General features: G+C 47.4%; 1 protein-coding gene across 15 annotated transcripts in view; it reads right to left on the bottom strand.

Annotated features, from left to right (window-relative positions):
* TEAD1 (TEA domain transcription factor 1) overlaps positions 1-21,050 on the bottom strand; it is a 253,830-nt gene that overhangs the window by 34,514 nt on the left and 198,266 nt on the right. For 14 of the 15 annotated variants that reach the window (XM_044752557.2, XM_044752556.2, XM_044752562.2 and 11 more), the window contains 2 exons: positions 20,394-20,518; positions 3,681-3,854 (listed from right to left, as the gene is read on the bottom strand). In XM_044752557.2, the coding sequence (XP_044608492.1) occupies positions 3,681-3,854; positions 20,394-20,518 (299 nt within the window). The remainder of the gene's footprint in view (positions 1-3,680; positions 3,855-20,393; positions 20,519-21,050) is intronic. The other variant, XM_070491150.1, reaches the window with a different exon arrangement.

Genomic DNA, 21,050 nt, shown 5'->3' with positions numbered 1-21,050 from the left:
AAGTGTCCACCGGCAAAGAGCTGAGGTGCCCGCAGCCTGGCCTAAGTGCGGGTACTCCAGGGAGCGCTCAGTATTTCCTCCACAGCAAACACCTGACCTGGCCGAGCCCGAGTGAGCCCAGGTTGAACGTGGCTGACATTCTGAAAACGGAATTTCATGAACAATCACATGAACAAACTAAGAGTCAGTGTAATTTTGACAACCCAGAGATTTCAGGAACTTTGAGACAGAGGAAAAAGGGAGGAGGAGAAAGGAGACTGGATATAGGATCTCTGTTGAAATTTACTGAATTCACATGAAAATAAGAAAATCTGCTAAGCAAATTGCTCACAGCAAAAATATTTAAAGGAGTGTTAAACCTACTTAAGAAACACCCACTGGAAACACCTACCGACACCCGAGGACAGATATTCCAAGTGTAATTCATTCGTAGTCAGTAGAGGAAGCCAATTGCAGCGAATTGTGAACCAAACCCAAATTGCCTTTCCTCCTTTATTTTAACACAGTTACAACTGAATTTCTTTGTAAAGGTTAAGCACTGCTAACAATTCTACTGAAGGAGTACTGTCTTCTATCATATTTACGGAAGTGCTCAATTTTAGTTCCACAAATCTTAATTTAATAAACTAATATCTAAGCTTGAAGGAATTGTTTCTAAATTTGTACGTCTCATACTAGCCACCACTCTAAACATCCACAAATGAGACTTCATTATTTGAGGATTTATGGCTAAAGAGCCCCATCACTAAAAGTGTCTCTTAAAATCATCTGCTGAGAAAAGTGGGGGAAGTTTTGGAAGCAAAAACAGAAACAACTTTCGAAGCACTCTCCCTTCCACTTTATATTCAAATAACATGCTAATTATAAGAAATCTTATCATCATTAAAAACCAATACTCTTTAATTTGAAGGTACTGAAAATGGTTGCTTTTTATCATATCCTATAATTTCTGATTAATGTTAATCAATTTGGGTAGAACAGCTTCTTTTTACATCCTCCACAATAATGGCTCTCAAACTTCTTGATCTCAGGACCCCTTTCCACTCTTAAAATGTATGGATGACCTCAAAGAGCTTTCGTTCCTGTAGGTGATATCTATCTCTATTTTCTGCACTGGAAATTTAAACTGAGAAAATTTTAAAATATTTATTACTTAATTTAAAAATGATAGTAAGCTCATTCATTGCATCTTAACATACATCTTTTCTTAATTAGACTTCCCTATCTTTTCAAAAACAAACAAAATTCCTGAGAAGGGTAGTGCTGTTTTACATTCTTCAGATCTATTTAACGTGTGGCTCAATGGAAAATATCAAGACTCTCATTCCGCTTCTACAACATTCAATTTGTTGTGACGGAAGTACACGAAGAAAAATATAACTGGAAAGGGAAGAGTATTGTAATAGGCTCTTCAGATAATTGTGGTCATTTTCCTTTGATACCACTCCAAAATCTGACAAGCGATAGATAAAGGTTAGCTGCAGTGCAGAATCTGAAACCTCATCAATGAGCTTTTCATACTCTGTTACTCCAAAACCTACTGGTTTATCTTGCACAATATCAAAAAATCACATTTGCTAACATGACTGTGTGGATCTCATCAGAAAAGTCTTCTAAGTATTGGGAAGCTGTCAAGTTCACTGAGGTGGATACAAGTTTTCCAAAATTCTTATTTTTTACTTGAAAGCTCAAATTTTATCTCTGGCAACAAATATTGTCAGTTGTTTTCCTTGAGGTGGCAGCCAGCTCACTGCATTCATTTTCAAAGTCTACTCCAGGTTCAAGACGTAACAAAATTCATAAAGGACATGCTTGGCGTGACTGGTTCTTTTTTTTTTTTTTAACTGTGCAGGCATATGAGTCTGACTGAGCTAAGGCTTCAGCGGTTTATCCTGTTGCTTTAGAACCATCAGTGTGCGTATCAGCAGAGTGCAAAAGGCAAATGATGTATCAATGCCATAACGAAAAGAGTTCTGATCCTGATGGCCCGCTGGAAGGATGCTGAGGAACCTCGTTGGAGTCCGCAGCCCACACTTGGAAAACTATGTTGCCACATAATAACTGACCCCCAGCCACCATTTAAATCACTAGGTGGCAGCCACCAGTTTAGAAAGGAGAAGCGACTGTGACTGCTTTTCAGGCTGTCCACACGTATTACCAGCCCCAAGAACATTAATATAAGTAGAAGGCGACTTCCACAACCCACATTCAATACAGAAGCATGAAAAATGAAATCTAGTTACCAGGGCAAGGATAAAAGAAACAAAGTAAATTTAGTATGTAAATTTCCTCCCAAGGAATTTAAAACACGAATTTTTCCTTAATTCATCCATTTGGTCTCCCACTTGTCGGGCTTTCTTGTACGAGGCATTTGCTTAGTATGGGAGAGAGACCAAGAGTCCTCTGCTGACAGTCCCTGCAGCCAGGGCCCACAGGGCACGGAGTGGCCAGGAAACAGCAGAGACACTCAAGTCAAAGTGATCTGATTTCAAGCCCCAGGTCCCCAACCTCCATGTAGCCTGTCTTTTATAATCTCTGGGTCTCTGTTTTCTTAGCTGGATATGAGGCAAATTCCACTTAACACCGTGAGGACTGGAGGAAATGCCTGTCAAACATCAGCGCAGCTCCAGCGCACAGCAGGCATTCGATTAGCGGCCGCCACTATTATGAATAAGGCCCTCTGGAGGCAGGCGGAGTCCAGAGAGGAGGGGGACACACATTCAAATAATTGTGACACAGCACGGAAACCGATAAACTATAAAATGCGATGGGAGTAAAACAAAAATCAATAGTCTGCTTAAGTGAGGAAGGTGCTGTAATCAAGGAAGGAGGGGCTGGCCCCGGCGGGAGAGGCAGAAAAGGAGAAGTGTGGATCCGGACACACACAGAGGCGGGGCACAGGATGGACAGCAAGGAAAATGCCCCAGAACCAGCTCCTGGAGGGCCTTCAATACCATGCTAATGAGTACGAACCTTGAAGCATTTTCTTTTTATTCTTGTAGAGACTGGGGAATCATAAGCTCTCAGTGCTAGCAGGTCATCTGGTCTCCCACTGCCCCAAACCCCAGACAGAAGCCATCACACCTCTGCCTGCTCTAATGCTCTGACCCGTTAGCAGCGCCCTGGCCCGAGCCTCACTAGTGGAGGAGAGCCAAGCTGCCCTCTGAGGTCGGGGAGCACCAGCAGCCCCAGCAGCTGGGGGGATTTGCCCTGGTTGTTCTAAAGCACACACTGCGCAAAGCTGTTCTGTATGAAGCACGTTACTTTATCTTCATCCAAGCCCCAGGTCCTATGCTCCAGTGGAATTTATAGGTCGCTTTGCTTAATGGAGGGAGAAGAAACAGAGGATCTAGTGCCCCCTGTTTTCAACTGTGACTCCAGCCATCTGTGAAGCCTTTTGTCATCGCGTGTGTGAGCCCAGAAGCCCAAGGAGGCCGCCCCTCTCTCGTGCTCTTCGACAGAAACAGCAAATGCCGCCTGGGTGCGCCATGCGGATGTAACACAAGGCTGGCCTGAGGACAGCCTCGCGGGTGCAAGTCTGTGATCCCTCGGTGATCCTGAGGATGCACGAGAAGGTGCGGTCAGCGTGAATCCACGGCCAGCTGTGCTGCTTCGCGCTCACGGATGGGACCCGACCATTCACACAAAAACCACCGAAATCACAGCAATGTCTTACTCACCCAGAATTTTACGAGGAAGAAGGCATTTTGAGGGCCCTTTCCAAACAGTTCCTTTAAGCCACCTTTCTTTTCAGGAAATTTGTCATAAATCTGACGAATGTCCACTGATTCGAGCAATGGGTCACTGTAAGAATGGTTGGCATGCCCAATGTGCACGAAGAGGTGTTTGTTGTACTGTAAGAAACCAACAGAAACAGTCCCATTACAAACCCTTTGACCAACCTGCAACTCATCCATCTTGAACCGGATAAAGAGCGGGAGTCTGGAAATCCTGGAATTAAGGCCTTGAACGGCCCAGGGTATGTGCCTTTGAAGAGATGAAGATGTTAAAAAAAGCTGTTACAGCTTAGGGTTAAAACAATCATTGTCTTTTATCGACAAGGGCGTATATTTTCCCAAATGCCTAAAAAAGGACTTTTTATAGACACAGTAGTAAACAACAGCTGAAGTTACCCAACTACCAAACCACGAAACAATTCTATCACCCAGTTTCACCTGACTCCACTGAAAATGACTGTGGCTCCCTTTGGAGCCCATTATTTATAGTGTAAGCCCAATAAAAAGAACGTGTGTGGTTAGCTAATATCATCACCCTGAGTCCACTTCTTGCTACAGCTCCCCTAGCAACAGCGTGGATGCAAGGCTCTGAGCAATGGTACCCATCTACTTCTTCCAGCAGGACTAAGAGTGCTGAGCCTCTTTCTCACCAGCCCCCTTAGTAACCAATCTAAAACTTCTGCATATGGGCAGGTCAATATGTGACTGTCAGTGCAAAGTCAGAGTCAGGGGCATACACCAAGGAGAGGATCGATGGTACAAGGACATCTGAAGCCAGTAAAAAAAGAACACAGGTCACGCATTCATGAAAAAACAGACAAAAAAGCCAAAAAACCTTGTTAAGTCATTTAACTTACATAGGATATCCTTTTTCTTCTCCTTGCTGTGGTATAAGATATGGTAACTGGACCACAGAGGAGGATGTGCGAACCAATGGTTCTCAACTCAGGCTGCATCAGAATCACCAAAGAGCATTTAAATGTCACCAGTGCCTGGGCTCCACTTAGAATAAATTGGAGTCCCTGCGGACAAGGCCAGGCATCAATAATTTTTAATGCTCCTTGAGTGAATTCCACTTGCCAAAACTCTATTCCAGACCCTCCCTGCCTGCCTTTTCTGCTAAACAGACAGTAATACCAACCTAACGTGACACAAAGATGTGCGTGTGTATGTGTGCGGGGTGGGGGGTGGTCCGGGGGTTCCAGGAGCTCAGAACCCAATAGTGTCCCTATTCGCCTATCAGTCCCTATTCACTTTTCAAGTTTAAATTGGCATTTCTCTAACTAGAATCCTTCTGAGTACTGACCCCATAGGAAACGAGAAGTCCCAAATAAAAGGAGGCTTGGTGGAAGCTGCGAGCAGAAGAGTACTGAACACTGCGTAAGAGCACGGGGTCTGAATCAGCCTGCTCAAGCACAAAACTTTGTGCTCACTGCAAATTAGCTCTGACACTGGGCGAGTGCCTCCCCAGCCTCTAAAACGGGGACAGTGAGGGCATCTGCCTCCCCAGGTGGCTAGAGGGTTTCAATGACAGCTCACATGAAGAGCTTCCTAGAGCACTGATTCAACCAGGTAAACCATAAACGCTAGCTATCATTCTTTATAAAACCTGCCTTCTCTGAGATTCACGGTGGATATCAGCATGGTAAAAGCACTGCAGTTAAGAAACATTTCTTAACTTTGTATAACCCAAAGTTCCCCAAACTCATTTCATCACGAAACCCTGAAAACATATCCTGAAGAAATGCTGGTTTAAGTCCATGACCTGCTACCCACACAGTGGGTCTCTGGCCACAGTGACAAAGGGCAGAAGGAGCGAGACCCCACTGGATGCCTGTCGTCTACTGGCTGCACATGTGGGGAGCATGGTCATGGCCCAGCATCTTCTGGGAGAACGCTAAGCCACTCCCCTGTTCAACATCAGAGTGATACCTTTATCAAGGCTTCAATCCCTAAAAGGTATCAGGGGAAGCGAAAAAGAGGGAGCTGTCCAGCTCTGACATCAACCCAGGCTCTGTTTGAGCTACTAGGCAGATTTCAGGTAAGAGCAAGCCCCGGGAACTACCACGCAAGAACAGAGCATGCCTGCGCTGGAAGAGAACTTAAAAAATAAAGGCAAAGGGGCCAGCCCGGTGGCGCAGCAGTTAAGTTCACACATTCCACTTCAGCAGCCCAGGGTTCACTGGTTTGGATCCCCGGTGCGGACATGGCACCACTTGGTAAGCCACGCTGTGGCAGGCGTCCCACGTATAAAGTAGAGGAAGATGGGCATGGATGTTATCTCAGGGCCAGTCTTCCTCAGCAAAAAGAGAAGGATTGGCAGCAGATGTTAGCTCAGGGCTAATCTTCCTCAAAAAATAAAACAAAATACAGGAAAAGCCACGGCTGGGTTACGGAGGTGAGGTCATGGGGTACGGTAGAGGGTCTTCAATCTTTCCGTAAATTTTCTCAAATGTTGTTGCATCATCTTTTCAATTATAGCAAACCAAGGCCCACAGAAATGTCTGAGGCACTGCTGTTAGGGAGCTTCCAGTCTCATCAGTGGGTAAAAGGAGAGAAAAACAACACAGGCAAAGCTGGGGGCACAGACCCGGGTGCGAAGAGATCAGAGACGAGAAGATGAATGAGGAGTGCGCGCCTGTGGCTGGCTCCTCTGCTCACTCTCGAGTTGCCCTCCATCGTGGGAGCTCCGGGCAAAAGGTATTATTCCTTCGTCATCCAGATGACTGGCCGTCTGCACATCATCTGTCAAGCCCTTATTAGTAACCTCTCTGCTTGCAGCAGCCTCCCAGCCCTGCTGGCTGTGGGAGGCACCCTTACTGTCATTTCTTGTGCCGCCTGTAGGCTGTAAGTTTATGGGAAAAAATGGAATAGCAGCAGAGCCCTGGGGACACGGTGGATAGAATGTGAATCTCTCTGTCGAGCACCATACTCTCAGCTCTTCTGCCTCGCCAGCCCCCATGGGCCCAGGCAGAGCCGGGGGGCAGGTCAGAAGCTGTGACACTTGGAGTCTTGGACTGCTGAACTCAGGGACCACAGCCTGGACCTCAACACGTCAAGAGGTCAGGAAGGTGAGTGGAGCGGAAAGGTGACCACACTTCAGCGGGGACTATCAAGGCACAGCTGAAAAGCAAGATGTTGAGCACAAAGCACGAACACTTTGGAGGCAGGCAAGAACCTGAAATCTCAGTTTTCTCATATGTACACTGGGGATATAACACCTGTAATATGGAACAGGTTTGAAAATGAAAGGAAATAACTCACAGAGGGTGCTTGGCATATGGCCTAGCACAGAAGTGTTTGATAAATGCTCGCTGCTAAGACGGCTATTGTTGGGGTTTATTATTATGTGAGATTAACTAGATTTTAGGGTAGAAGAAAAGAACTTTCCTGCTTTTAGCTATCCCTCCTGCCCAGCAAAGAAAAAATAAACACAAGAAGCCAAGAGTTGGGAGCAGGTTGTGAAGCCGTGTGACTGTTCAGATCCTGGATTAGGCCCCACTCATTACAAGCTTCTCCGGGTGTGGGCCCCTCACCTGTGTCTGAAGGAAGGAAAGGAACTGTGTCCATTCAGCGTCACGTGCAACGTGCTTTCTACATACGTGACCTCAGGTGAACCTTCCCTCACAGTGACACTGCAGGCGGATTTTATTAAAGTCATTTTACAGATGAGGAAATAGAAGCTTAGAAATGAGTGGACTTGCCTGAGGTCACATCCAGGAATAGTCCTGGAGTTAAGAATAAAACTTGGATCTGTCCACACTCAGCTCATGCATTTGCTGCAAAAACGAGCCACACTGTCCCCCAGAAGATAATGCCTAGACCCTTCTAGCTCAGATCTACTTTTCCTGAAAGTTGATTTGAGAAAGAAGAAAAAAGTTAAATAGTGTTTTAAAAATTCTAAGAAGTTAAGTTAGAATTTGGGATAAACGTAATGACTCACAGATGCATCAGATAGAGGCTTCAAAGGTTTCTATTTTGAGGAAGTTACTTCTGTGCCCAAGTGGCTGAAATGCACGGATGAGGGGCAGGCTGCCTTTGCCAAAGGAAATCGGGCACGGCCTCTCCAAGGCTGGTGACTTGAAACCAAACCCTGACTGTTGGCATCTGAGTGGCTTTATTTCTGCCAAGAGGTGACTTTGTTTCTAAGAATACAAAGGACCAAAGAAGGTGTCCTGGAGACCACAGCATTGAGACAAACAGACCTCCCTCTCCCATGAATTCAAGCTGGGTGGGGCAGGAATCCCTCTGCCCGCACATCCAGAGGCTGAAAAGAAGAAACCTACCTGATATGTGTGGATCCTGGTTTTAACGAAATTAAAACTCTAAAACCATTTGGTGAGGCTCTCACTCCCTCACATCCTGCCAGTTCTCCTTATAAGGGCAGAAGGCCAGAGTGGATCCTTCCCTCCCTCCCTCCCAAACAAATCCTGTTTTCTTTCTAGCAGTGGTGGTTTCCCCCAAACTAAAAGTGGGACACAAAACCGAAGAAGGACCATTCTACTCTATAGGGCAAGAAACAAATACGCCCAAAAACAAAAACACCACCAAAAATCGAAGTAGTGGGGCCAATGTATAGGAGAAACAGGGTGAATGTCAAGCAGTCACGTCTGCAAAAGCCTCATAATAAATTTCCTTGCTATCCAAAATAGAAGTTAACATCAGCTCATTCAATGACAAAAAAGTCTCCGAGGCACTGAGTGGATATGTCAATTATCAACACAGCAATGACAACAGAAAAGGTACTCACCACCTTTTTCTTTTACAGGCTGCAGAATGACCCAGCACACGTATGGCCCACTGTGTGCCCGGACTGTGCAAGGCACAGGGGATCCATGTGCTAACAGTACAAAGTCCCTGTCTTCACAGAACCTGCAGAGAGACGGCTGGAGCTACCTTATTGCCTCTATAGTCAGCATCACATTGCCCATATAAATCTATCTCAAAGATTCCTACAGAGAGTGGGATGAAAGACAGTCACATCCCCTCTCCCACACATGAATGAAATCAGCACATACCTGCTCTTTTTACACGGACGACCTTACTCTCCAGCACTAAACATACAGTGTTATTCACTAGCAAAGAGGACATATGCGGAATTCACCTGGAAAATGTGAAAAAAGTTTCCCAAGTCTTAGGTGAAAATCAAGTTATCCATCACATGTGAGAGTAGAATACACTCTCAGATTTGTACAGTTTCAGAAAATTGACCTTCCTTGTAACTGATCTCAGGTAGCTCGAGGCGGATATGTTCTTACAGAATGAGGGAGTAAATCAAAAAAGAGGGAGATGGGGCTCTAACACAGAAGAAAAGTAAAAAAAAAAATGTGCCGGCCAACAGCTGGGCTGCTGACCTGGCCAGCAGCCAGTCCAGAGTGGACAAGGAGCTGGAGGGCTCCTGGAGGGATGTCGCCAAGGGGACAACGGACCTGAGAGATTCTCTGACTTACCCGACCCTCTGGAGAAGAGGTTGAGAATTATCCACAATTCTGAGAATGAATTTGTATAGGCATGTAAAAACTGAATCAATAAAACAAGGGGCAATGGCAAACCCGAGAACAAACAAGTTTTACGATCAAGAAAATGGTTCTAATACATCACACATTAACCATGCTGCGTGCAAAACTTACACAGGTTTGTAGTATAAACAGTGAATGTTAATTAAACAAAAAATTGTGATAGAACCATATGGGGTGGGGGGATGGGCACGTGCTAAATTTAGACCTCAGTCCCGGTCTTCTATAGGAAGAAGCCAATAGAAAATGTCTAAAAGCGATGGATTGACATACACAGCAAAAGCATGCTGTTTAGAAATATGGAAATAATATACAAAGAAATGGTGGAAAGGGCTGTAAGCGGATGACCCTAAGGAGGGGGTCCAGGAGGCAGGCGACCTGGAGCAGGGGACTACGCTTTTCCTTACAGGCCATAATGAGGCTCAATGTGGCTTATATACAAAGCATACGTATTACTTTATTAAATTAAATAAACAGCCAACTAAAAACTATCTTGAAACATCATGGAGTTTTTTAAGGAGGGGAAAGAACTGTAAAAGGAAACAATATTAAGAGTCAGGCTTCAGGATGTCTACTCCAGTTGGCCACAAGTTCCCTGGACTCGAGAGGAACTTGGTCAGAGCATGGAGCTTTCCAATGGCTCAAACACTCAGGACCCTGAGAGGATGCTGGGACCCCTGTCCACCTGCACAAAGACTGGTGTCCCACCAGCAAATCCCTACCCAGATCAAGACGGTCCCGCAGCTCTGCAGCACCCAACACAATCTTAATGCACAGACTGCTATTTTGACTGGGGGAAATGCTTACTTTCTCTTTCTATTGCTATGATCCCTCAGTTATTCTTTACAGCAGCTGTAAACAGTGATAAAGGTGAATATAATCCTAAAAACTCACCAAAAGTTACATACAAAGGGTTCTTCAGCCACCCTGTGGTTTAACAAAGGACCTCCCCCTTCCTGGCTCTTGGTACTGTTTAGGAGGCAGCAGGGAGGAGCGAGGATGGCTCGGACTCCAGGGTCAGCTGGGGTCTGGGTCTGAACCCTGGCGCTGGCACCACCTCCTCGGGCATCCTACGGGATGGGCGATTTCGGCCCTCTCCACTGCAGTTTCCACAGCCATAAGGCCAGGATAGTAAGAGTCCCTCCCTCGAAGGAGCGTCACGAGGATTAAATGACAGTGCAAGGAAAATACATAATGCCATGCCTAGTACGTAATTTGATTACTGTTATTGCTATTATTTCCCCAGATAATCATGATGCTTCTTTACTTCAGACGAGATAACCTGAAATTAAGATTGTCCCTCTGATAGCAACAAAATGGAAATACTAAAATTTAAGACAGAAATTAAGAGAGGAAAGTTTCAGACACATCAGGGTGAGTCCCACTGTTCCAACACTGCCATTAGCCATCGTAAGGCAGGGTGGCCGAGGGCAGGTGAGGTGCCCACGGGGCCTGGAGGGGTCTGGCCCCCCACTTCCCGCAGTGTCACATCAGTGCCTGCTCTCTGGAGCAGGCAAGGCCTGTCCTCCCAGGTGGGGCCAGGGCAGGCCAGCTGGGAGGCTGCCCCCACTGCAGACGAGACAAACCAGAACGATATGACTCCCCAGAGTGGCCTCTGAGCTTTTATTTTATTTCTTCTCTCTTTTTTGAAAGGACTGCTAATACATTTTACTCCAGAGACCTCTGATGAGGCAGTTCACTTTTTGTCGAAAAGGAAGCAAAAGCCAGAAAATCGGCTGGTCCTGGGCATCTGCGCTGCTCCCTCGGCCACGCCCCAGTGCTGCACTACACCATGTGACCTGAAGATGGCGGTCTTTCCCTAACCTGCTTCCAAAAATTCCAAGCATTTGAAGAACGTAGTAAAACCTTGAAAAATGACTGCTGTCAAATAATACCAAGAGAAAAATTATAATCCACTTAGGAATTTAAAGAAACCAAGACAAATAACTCATGTCAAGGGATGCTAACATACAAGTTGGAGCAGAACAAGGACAAATCACCGACATTTGCTTCCTGTCCCGCTCCTGCACGGACCCTCTGTCCAGATGCCCCCAGGGCAGCCTGGGCAACCTGAGATGACCCCAGGGCCCTGCAGGGACAGGCAGTGGCTGTAGGGCCTGGCGAAGGAAAGTGACCTGCATATTCAGCCCTTGGGGAGGGTAGGGGCTTGCCCTGAGCTCAGGGCTCAGAAGCACCACCCACTGCTGGGTACTTGGCCCCCAGGTGCTGCTTCATCCCTTCCCCTGTGGTCTTCCAAGAAAGCAACATCACTGAAAACAAGAAACGGAGCAAAGACGTCCTTCCTCCCGAGATCTCACAGCAGGATGCATCACCCTCACCCACGCCTCCCACTTCCACCACCACCTTCAGAGGGGCTGCCATCTTCCTAGAAGAGTGTCTCCCCTGGAACAGTACAGCAGACAAGGGCCCAGGGGCGGAGTGCAGGGACAGCAACTGGGAAGGCAGGCGGGAGGGAGGGGCGCTGACCCAGCGAGGAAAGTGGATGGAGCCTGGCCGGGGCTCCATGAAAGGTCTATCAAACCCAGATTTCCAGATGCTTCAATTGCCTCATGTCTGAATGGTGATGAAGAAAGAGGGAGAGCGTCCAGAGCAGCTCAGGCCCTGTGAGTGAAGCCCACTGCCGCTGTGAGAGGGTGCGGCTGGGCAGGGAGGAGCTGGCAGGGTGGAAAACCACACCACACCACAGTGAGCCGGCACCTCCACACGGGAAGACACTCCATCTCCTGTGTCCTACCGGAAGACCACACTACGCTTTGTAAAACATTATGAGAAAAACCTGGGAGAAGCACAAACACGGGGCACAGCCAACTATCAGGCCAGCTGTCGCGGTTCCTCTGAGAACCTGAAAGGCCAAATGTGCTTTCTGACCATTTAGTCTAAGCATGTACGTTAACAACACCTGGGTCTAAGTAGAATCCAGGCTCTGCGTTTCTGAGCTGTGTGGCCTGAGCTGAGTTACTTAACCTTTCTGGGCCTTGGCTTCCTCATCTGAACACAGGGAGGACACCATGCCTGCTCATCTGCAGGGGTCAATGTGAAGGTCAAAGGAACAGTACACGACAGCCCACTGTGAGCCATAGGGAGCTGCACGGATGCTGGTATGCAGGTGTACTATTAATGAGCTCCACGTGCAAGCCCCAAATTAGGGGAGGGAAGGAGCCTCCTTTCTGAAAAGCTAGAAACCAGACCCACTCTGAGACATAGCAACTGCCTCAGCAGCCACTTCAGGGCCTGGAAGCTTCTCCCGAGAAACCTCGCCCTTCTCCACCCTGTCCAGGACACAGGCGAGGATTCTCCTGGCAATCTGGAATTTAAACCTTCCTTCTGATGGTATTTCCTTATTTCTCCCATCTTAATCCCCACACAAACCACCTGCCCTTCTTTCTGCCACAGACCTCATTAATGGCATACTTCCTTAGAGTTGTACTGGTCACATTTTCCAAAGCAAAGTCAGGATCTGCGGTCTGACAAAGGAATTAGTTGATCTGTGAATTTAGGGCTTTGATAGAAACTATAAAGATATGAAAATTAAGTCATCTGTGAGCCCACATTTGCCCAGCCGCCTTAATAGAAAAGAATAAGGTTATCTGCAGGATGCACAGTGGTCCCTCGGGATCCACAGGGATTGGTTCCAGGACCCCCCACAGATACCAAAATCTGGGGAGGCTCAGGTCTCTCAGTCAGCCCTGTGTATCCGCGGATTCCACCAACGGCAGATCAGATGGTAAACACAGGACCCCAAGATCCGCAGCTGGTGGAACCTGTGCATATGGAGGGCCGGCTGCAGGCGCAGAACTTCAGCACAGCCTCCCCGGGAAGGGAGACCTGGGGCTGCTCGGGCTGTGGAGAGAGCTGACTCACTCCCCACATCTAGGACGTCCCACACTTTGAGGCTGTTGCAGCCACTTAGAAATAAAGTAAGAGGCCAGCACACTTCAGGCAGCAAGACCCCCGCCTGAGGACCTGCCATCCCCCAAGCCTTCAGGACTCCTCTCCTCCTGAGCAGCCCAAATGCAGTGTCCTTGCTTTCCTCTTTCTCCATATATCCCCAAGCACCTTCCTTCCCTGGCTGCCACCTGTGACATGGTGACACAGCCTGTCCTTTCTTCTCCCCCAGGGAGTGGGACAGACGTGCCTCTCCCTCTCTTTCACACACACACACACACACACACACACACACACACACACACACACACACGGGAAAGGCCTGATAAGATCTCCCAAAACGCTGGTAACTGCTGCTACTTTCCCTGCAGTCCTTTACACCATGGGCTTTGGATTCAGACAAAGTTCAAATATGCAACCATCCGCCCATGAGCCTCTCTGTCTCTGATACCCATTTCAACACCTTTATTTTGAGGACAAAAGGAAATAACATCGTCACAAAGGCAACTCTTAGCAATGCCGCTTCCTTCTCTCTGCGCCATGACTCTTCAAAGGATATCACCATCCCCGTCTCAAAAACTCAGCCATTTCCATTGTCCTCTTCCTCCTGCAGCTAATTAAGCCCCAAGGCCTTTTAATGTTATCAACACAATCTCTCTCCCCTCTGCCATTCCCTACCGCCTGTGGCCTGGTCCCCGTCCTTGTCACCTGTCACCTAGAACCAGTAATATCATCTCTCTACCCCTAGTCGACTCTCAAACCTGCTGCAGCTGTCGCCTTCCTGAAACAACCATCACATCACATCTTCCCCTTAAAAGGGGGGTGGGGTGGGAGAGCAGATATTCCTGTTACGCTGCGTATGCATCAAAAGCCAAGACTCACAAGAAACTAGGAACAGTGGTTACCTACTTGGCGGTTGGATAGGAATTAGAAAGATGAGAAGTGTCCCTCCATTCTTTTATGCTTGTAGATTTTTTGGCCATGTGAATTTACTACCTATTTAAGAAATATTAATTTAAAAAAATATTCTGGCTCCCACCTGACTTCCAAGACTCTAAACCACCTGCTGAGCAGACCCTCCAAGCCTGGTCCCTTCCAGGTCTCTGACCTGATTTCCTGCTACATTCAGACAATACACTCGGGTTCAAAAACATTTGTGGAATGCTCAATATGTCCAGGGATGTTACTGACTTTGACGGTCACAGCAATACAATTAGAGTGATCCCATTATACCCGCTGTTCAGACTGGAGGCAGGCTGAGCTGTGAAGTCATTGGCCCCAAATCTCACACAGCTTGTAGGAATTCAGATCCCCGGCTTCTTGTTCCACTAGAGCAGACATCTGCCGCTAGAGCACGACGGAAGACATCCTGAAGTCCAGGCCGGAACACTCCTTGCTTCTCTCACTGCTCTGCTCCAAACCCAGACAACAATCACAGAACCATATGCTGGAAAAGGAGCTCAGAGAAAACCCAGCCCAACTCTCTCTCCAGTGCAAAGGGCCCTGCTACAACCAGCTCTGCCTGGGGAGCTCAGTGAAGTGGAGGCAAACCTTGGCACGGCCACTTCGTGGCAGGGCTCCTGATAATGTACCAACGTTTCTGAGCCTCTGTGCCTTTACTTATACACTGGACATAAGAATAGGACCTGTGTCAAAATGCTTGGCATACGGTGCCTATAACACAGCTCAGTAAGTGCCGGTGAAGGTCATTATTGCCAAAATATATGAAGGTGTTTCCGTGGAGAACTGAGGGGTGTCCCCCCTCCTCAGGTTTGCTCCTGTACCACATCATGGAACTCATCTTCTTCCGCAAGATGGTGCTTCTCCAAAATCTAAAGAGAACAATCTCCGCATCCCTCCCTCTGTATCCCCAAGTTTTCCTTCTCAGGCTGTGTAGCTCCTACCTAAGTAAGCCCTCACATTCTCTCTTCCTGCTCAGGTCCTGCTTGTTCTGGCATCCAGACCGCAAGAGGTATTAAACATACAACTTTGTGCCTGGGAAGCTGGAATGGCAGGGGTTTGCCTGCAGGGGACCAGGATGTGGCTGAGCTGCAGGGGGGCTGGAGGGACCTGCCACGCCCCCAGGTGGGGGTAGAGGAATTCCTCTAACTTTTATCAGGAAAACTACTCCCCACACAAGCATCGGATCCAGCCCACAGCTCACCGAGACCAGGCTTCCATCTGTCCAAAGGAGCAGCTGCCCACCTCGGCCTCCAAGAACTGGGCCGGGATTTCAGGCAAGATGCTGTTAATCAGCCCACCCTGGGTGGAGGATCTTGCACTTAAGACTTCAAGTCCTTTGATATGCAACACTGAAATCATGTAGAAAGTGTATTTTCAAGCATTACTAACCACTTCTAAATTAGTCTTTGTTTTTTAGATTCTTCCTTCCTTTCTTCACCCTCTGCTGTTTTTCTCTTAGCATCTCCTGGAGCCAAAGGTAACAGAGGGACTGACTTGCTGGTTCTCCACCAACAGAAACAGCCACCACCTGGGGGAAACGCTGCGGTCAGGTTTATTCACGATGCAGCGCCAGCAGGTGGCGCTCACTCCCCAGATTGTTCCTCCTTTAGCCCCTCAGAGTTTATAGCTGGCTACAAATTACAGAAACAGGCTACTTGTTGGACACAAATGGACCCTACAGCCTTTGATCACAATCTCAGGATGCGGAGTCAGCGGACCTGGATCTGAGTCCCATTTCCAATGTCAGTTAGCTGCTCAACAGTGGGCAGGCTATGTCGCAGGATTAAATAAGACAATGCACAGTGTTGGCTTCCACCACTACTGCTGCTAGTGCTGGTCCTACTACTGCTCAGAGCGGCAGAGTCGTGCAGAAGTCTTCAGTGGTGACAATGGTGACGTGGTAAACTGAAGAGTGAATTTCCAGAATAGCTGGCATGAAGGGAGGCGATCCCGGACCAAGGACTAGGCAAACGAGGTTCTCCTTGTAGCTCTGCTGCTACCCAACTTGCATCTCGCCTTATCTCCTCTTGGGAGACAGTACAGGCAGAGGAGGGGTCAAACCCGGCCACAGCCGTCGACTGGCTCTAAGACAGCAATCTCTCCAAGCCTCTTCCATAGGAATAGAATTACCCTCTCACAGGGCTGGGATAGGATGAAAGAAGTCACTAATGGAAAAGAGTGAGCACGGCACCCAGCTCATTCATTTCTTTGGCTTTTGTCAGCACTACTTATAACCCCATGATCCTCCGAGCCTGACCAGTACAAAGAAGTAGGGAGACCTGTGTGCACGTGTCTGTACACAGACAAAGATGGGGAGAAGCCAAACGCAAAGCTGAATTTAAGGACCTTCAGCTATTTGTCACTTTGTTGGTTTCCTTATCAAATTAACATGCTTAATGTTTAATGTTAAATTTTAAGTACAGTATATCCAAATGTGTTAAAATGTACCAGTGGAATTTATTTTAGATGGCTTTAAATTTTCCTATAGTTGGAACAAAAATATAGTAAAATTAGGGGCCAGCCCAGTGGTGCAGCGGTTAAGTTCGCACATTCTGCTTGTGGCCTGGGGTTTGCCGGTTCAGATCCCGGGTGCGGACATGCCATGCTTGTCAAGCCATGCTGTGGCGGGCCACGCGTATAAAATAGAGGAAGATGGATGGGCATGGATGTTAGCTCAGGGCCAATCTTCCTCAGCAAAAAGAGGAGGATTGGTGGCAGATGTTAGCTCAGGGCTAATCTTCCTCAAAACAAAAGAAAAAGTAAAGTCTGAGAAGCCACAAAAAGTTGGAGCACCAAAGAGACCATCCACACACTACAGGCTGTTCAGCGTAACCTTGTTTCTGAAGTGCTATTACACGTTCACTGTAACAGCACCTCATGTTTGCAAAACAGAACACGTTACATAATTTGAGAAGCTGCTGCTTGAGACACTGTCACAATGCTTTAAATAATTTTGTTAATTCTCCCCCAGATTCAACTAGTCAATCACCTTTTTTTCAAGGGTCCCCTCCTTCCTCTAGCACAAAAACCATCCTTCAGGCCTTCACATTGACACTAAAATCAGACACATATGCTTTCATAATCTGCCACGTACGCCTTTGTAGACATTGAGCTCACTTGTGTATCACTGCAAAATAAGTGTTCATAACAGGAATATTAGAAGTGACATCAACAATTGAGACTGATGTTACAATATAGTAAAATAATTTCACGGTAGTGAAACAGCTCTGGTTGGCATTATCTGATGGACATAATTTAAAATCAAAATACAACAACCCAGTAATATCAACGTACATAGTAGAAGGTATTATTATTTTCTGAAATTATACTCTTTTAGTCTAAAGGGCAAGTAATTTTCAATCGTGAAGAAGGACCGCCATTGCCCATAGGCACTTACATTCCCCGACATACTGTGAATGTATTTGGTTGGGTGGTTCTTGTCTGTCTCCTCCATCAGAACAGAGGCTCTGTGAGAACAAGGACTCGGTGGCCTTTGCTGTTGATTCCCTAACACCTGACACGGTGGCTGCCATGGAGCAAGTGCTTAAGAAGTATTTGTTGAATGAATTTCAATTTCTTTCAGTCCCCAACTCATATCCCCTTAGAATATAATTATTTTCTCAGGAGGCCCAAGGGTGTTGACTCACATCAGGCCTTCCATTTACTTCAGGATCATTGAAGTCATGTGTTGGAGTCCAATCCATAGAGCCAAGCCTTTTAATTCATCAGGAAATGGCCATACCCAGTTGAACCACTCAGATTATTAGGTGGAATCCTCAACACCCACGAAACATGTCTCTCTGGACTCTATTCCAAATGGGGGGTGGGCTCCACCTTCACCAAAATAGTCACCAGCCTTCACTCACTGCTTTCATACTTCAGAATCATCAGCTCTGGAACGTTCTTCCCTGACTCTTCCCCCATGCGTATCAACCCTTTGCCTCTCAGAGAAAGGGTTACTTCCTCAGGGCAGCCTGCCTGTTGCCTGCTCATCACTCATAGCATTCAGCAGTCACCACACTTGCGACGACCTCCTGTGACACGTGCGTCGTGTGTCTCCTCACCAGACGTTCCACTCCACCAGGGCAGCCACCCTGGCTGGCTGTGCGGCACTGGGCCCCTCCTCGGTACGGCGCCTCGCCCCTGCAGGTGCTCATAAATGTTTACACAATGGACTGAATGAATCAATCAGGGGTTCAAATGTTAAGCCCAATAAACACTAACAACAACAAAAGGCGAAAGTGGGCATTCTGGGCCCTAATAGGTCCATAACTGGAGGGGACAGTCTCAACGAGGAGGCTGCCACAGGCTTTTTTAATTAAAAAAAAAAATTATTATGGTAAAATACACTATACTCTTTTAACCAGGGAAACAACTACTATCATGGGACTTTGCTCCCTAGTGACTTAGAGTTCCATTCTTACAAATAGGGTCACAAGAAAAAAAGAGAGATCTCCTTACATAGGAGATATGCAGACTGAACACATAATTCAAGAGACCTTTAAAATTGGTGGTGGTTCACAGTAATGAAAAGAGTATACTGAAGGAGATTTGGGCTCCTGGTCCCTCTGTTTATTAGCTACATAATGCGTCTGGGCCTCAGTTTCTTCATCTGTAAAATGCGGGAAATAGAACCGACCTCACCGGCACTATGAGGACAGAATGAAATAATCAACGACCAAGCACTCCGGAAGCAACCAGGCATTCCACAAACACGGGCTACAGAAAGCAGAGCATCACCGGGCCAAAGCCCAGCCTTCAGCCAAGAAATCCTCGACACTTCCCAGAAAGCAGCAGCAGCCTAGAATCACGAAGGTAATCTTTCTGCCTGTTCCTTTCTGTGACCCGAGAGATACGGATTTTAAGCCATCACCATCACCCTTCTTGTAAAACCACTCAGCCCCATGAGAAGAGCGGCCCTGTTGGCCTTGTCTTCCCCGTTCTCAATAGCCTCATCTTCCCACACCTGCCTCGGTGGGCCCAACGACCGAGCTTACATCTCCTTCTTCATTTTCTTCCCCTAATTTTAGAGCAGGCTCTATTCTTCTACCAGCTCCCAGAGTTCATAATTACAGACAGAAAGGCCAGTGGGCCACACGTGGGTTCCCGAGTCCCCACTCTGGTGATGGCTGGTGGAAGGTCATCTGCCCACGGTGCCTCCCCCACCCGACCATCACAGGCTTTCCACCGAGCTAAAGGACAAACACTCTCGGGAGAGGTCGCCTCACATGGTTCCTGAGTTATTTACAACAGATGGTGAACTCACTCGTGACACTCTCTTCTGATAACAGAATGACAGCAAGGTGGCAAACACACAGAGAGCACGGCACCCATGGGCTTCTGGCAGCCACCTGAGATCAGTGGCGTGAGAGGGAGAATATGGAAAGAAGCTGGTGAAGATCCCAAAGACAAACTTATGATTCCTTCAATTTTTGCTTTGGCTCACCCACACACAGATGCAACGCTCATACTCACAGCCAAGGAGTGGGAGTGAAGAAAGGGTCCTGGGCTCGTGGGGTGGGGAAGGAGGGAGGCTCACATATGTATGGGAACGGATGGGCCTGGCTGAGGAACAATGGGATAATGGGCACTAGATGGGGCGGGAGAGACAAGATGGGAAGAAAGAAAAATAGCGTCCAGATGCCAACATTACTTGTATTTATGATATTATAATGCATCCCATTCTACATCAAACGGCCAAAGTGCCGTCTTGTTACTTCTCCTTAAGAAGATAACTTGCTATCTTGAGAAAACATAGCCTTAGAAAGGCCATATAGAATACTGGCTGAATGTTTAGGCTTGAGTTTTAATGACATGAGTTTGATCTCTAAACCATTAGATATTAACTGTCTGACTTTAAGGAAATTACTTAACCAGTTTCCTCACCTATCAGTACCTACTCTTACAGAGTTTGTATGAGGACAAATATGATCGTATATATAAATAGCTTTGCACAGTTCCAGCCACATGGCAAGGCTCAATAAATGTTACATTTTACCAAATTCAAGAGCCTATTAATAATAGGTCCTTCCCTTCAGCTCCAGGATTTCTTGGAGTTTGAGGTCCAGAGCATCCACAAACATTCAGCCCTAAAGTTCGACATATGTGTCAATAGAGATACCTTTTTACTTAGTTGAAAGGCTGTGGATGCTTCTTCCAGGTTTTCACACAGCTTATTTGTACAGCATGAGGGCAGGGGGCAGGAGTACAAAGGTGACCAGGAATGGGAGCAAACCTTGGATTCAAGGCACAGCTCTTGGAGCACACTCACCGAGTCTGGATCGCGCTGCTGTTCGAGGAAAGCCGAGAATTCCACTAGGCGAAGTTTGGTTGTGCCAATGGAGCGGCCCTGCCAGGCAGGGACCGAGGGAGCTGGGGCTGATGCAGGTTCAAACCCTGAAAGACCAATTGTCATCTTTAAAGCTGGCAATTTGCCTCCACGTGGGCCTCAGGCCAGTCCTGGAGCAGAGCCCTACAAGACGGACAACCTGGGAGGAAAAACCAAGAGCCCCCTTCCACCAGCGTCCTGGGGGGAACTAAGGCAGGCAGTGGTGGGATTCTGGCTGAGGATCCCAGAGGCAGTGGCCAGCGGAGAAGCACAATGCATGTGGCTTCTCATAAAGCCCAGTTGGGCTCAGGTTATGGGCTGTGGCATGAAGACAAAGGGCGGAGCTGGGGACCACAGCAAAGTGACTGAGAAGTCAGCAGTGAACACTCGCAAAGATCTCCTGTGAGACCAGGACATGCCGGGCACATCTTGTGTTGGTCCATCTCCTTTCTTAAGACTGTGGTCACCAGCACCTTAGAATATTCTCTCAGAAGGCTCCAAGGTACTGGAGCGGAGGGTGACATGCGAGCGCATCAGAGTTTGGGAACTCTCTAATGGAGAGCAGTTCCACTGAGTGACTCAATGTGCCCATGGGGTTGG

The sequence above is a fragment of the Equus asinus genome, chromosome 20, assembly GCF_041296235.1.
Source record: "Equus asinus isolate D_3611 breed Donkey chromosome 20, EquAss-T2T_v2, whole genome shotgun sequence".
In the NCBI taxonomy this organism is placed as follows: domain Eukaryota; kingdom Metazoa; phylum Chordata; class Mammalia; order Perissodactyla; family Equidae; genus Equus; species Equus asinus.
Note: the sequence above shows the minus strand (reverse complement) of the source record. Positions and strands in the feature narration are given on the sequence as shown.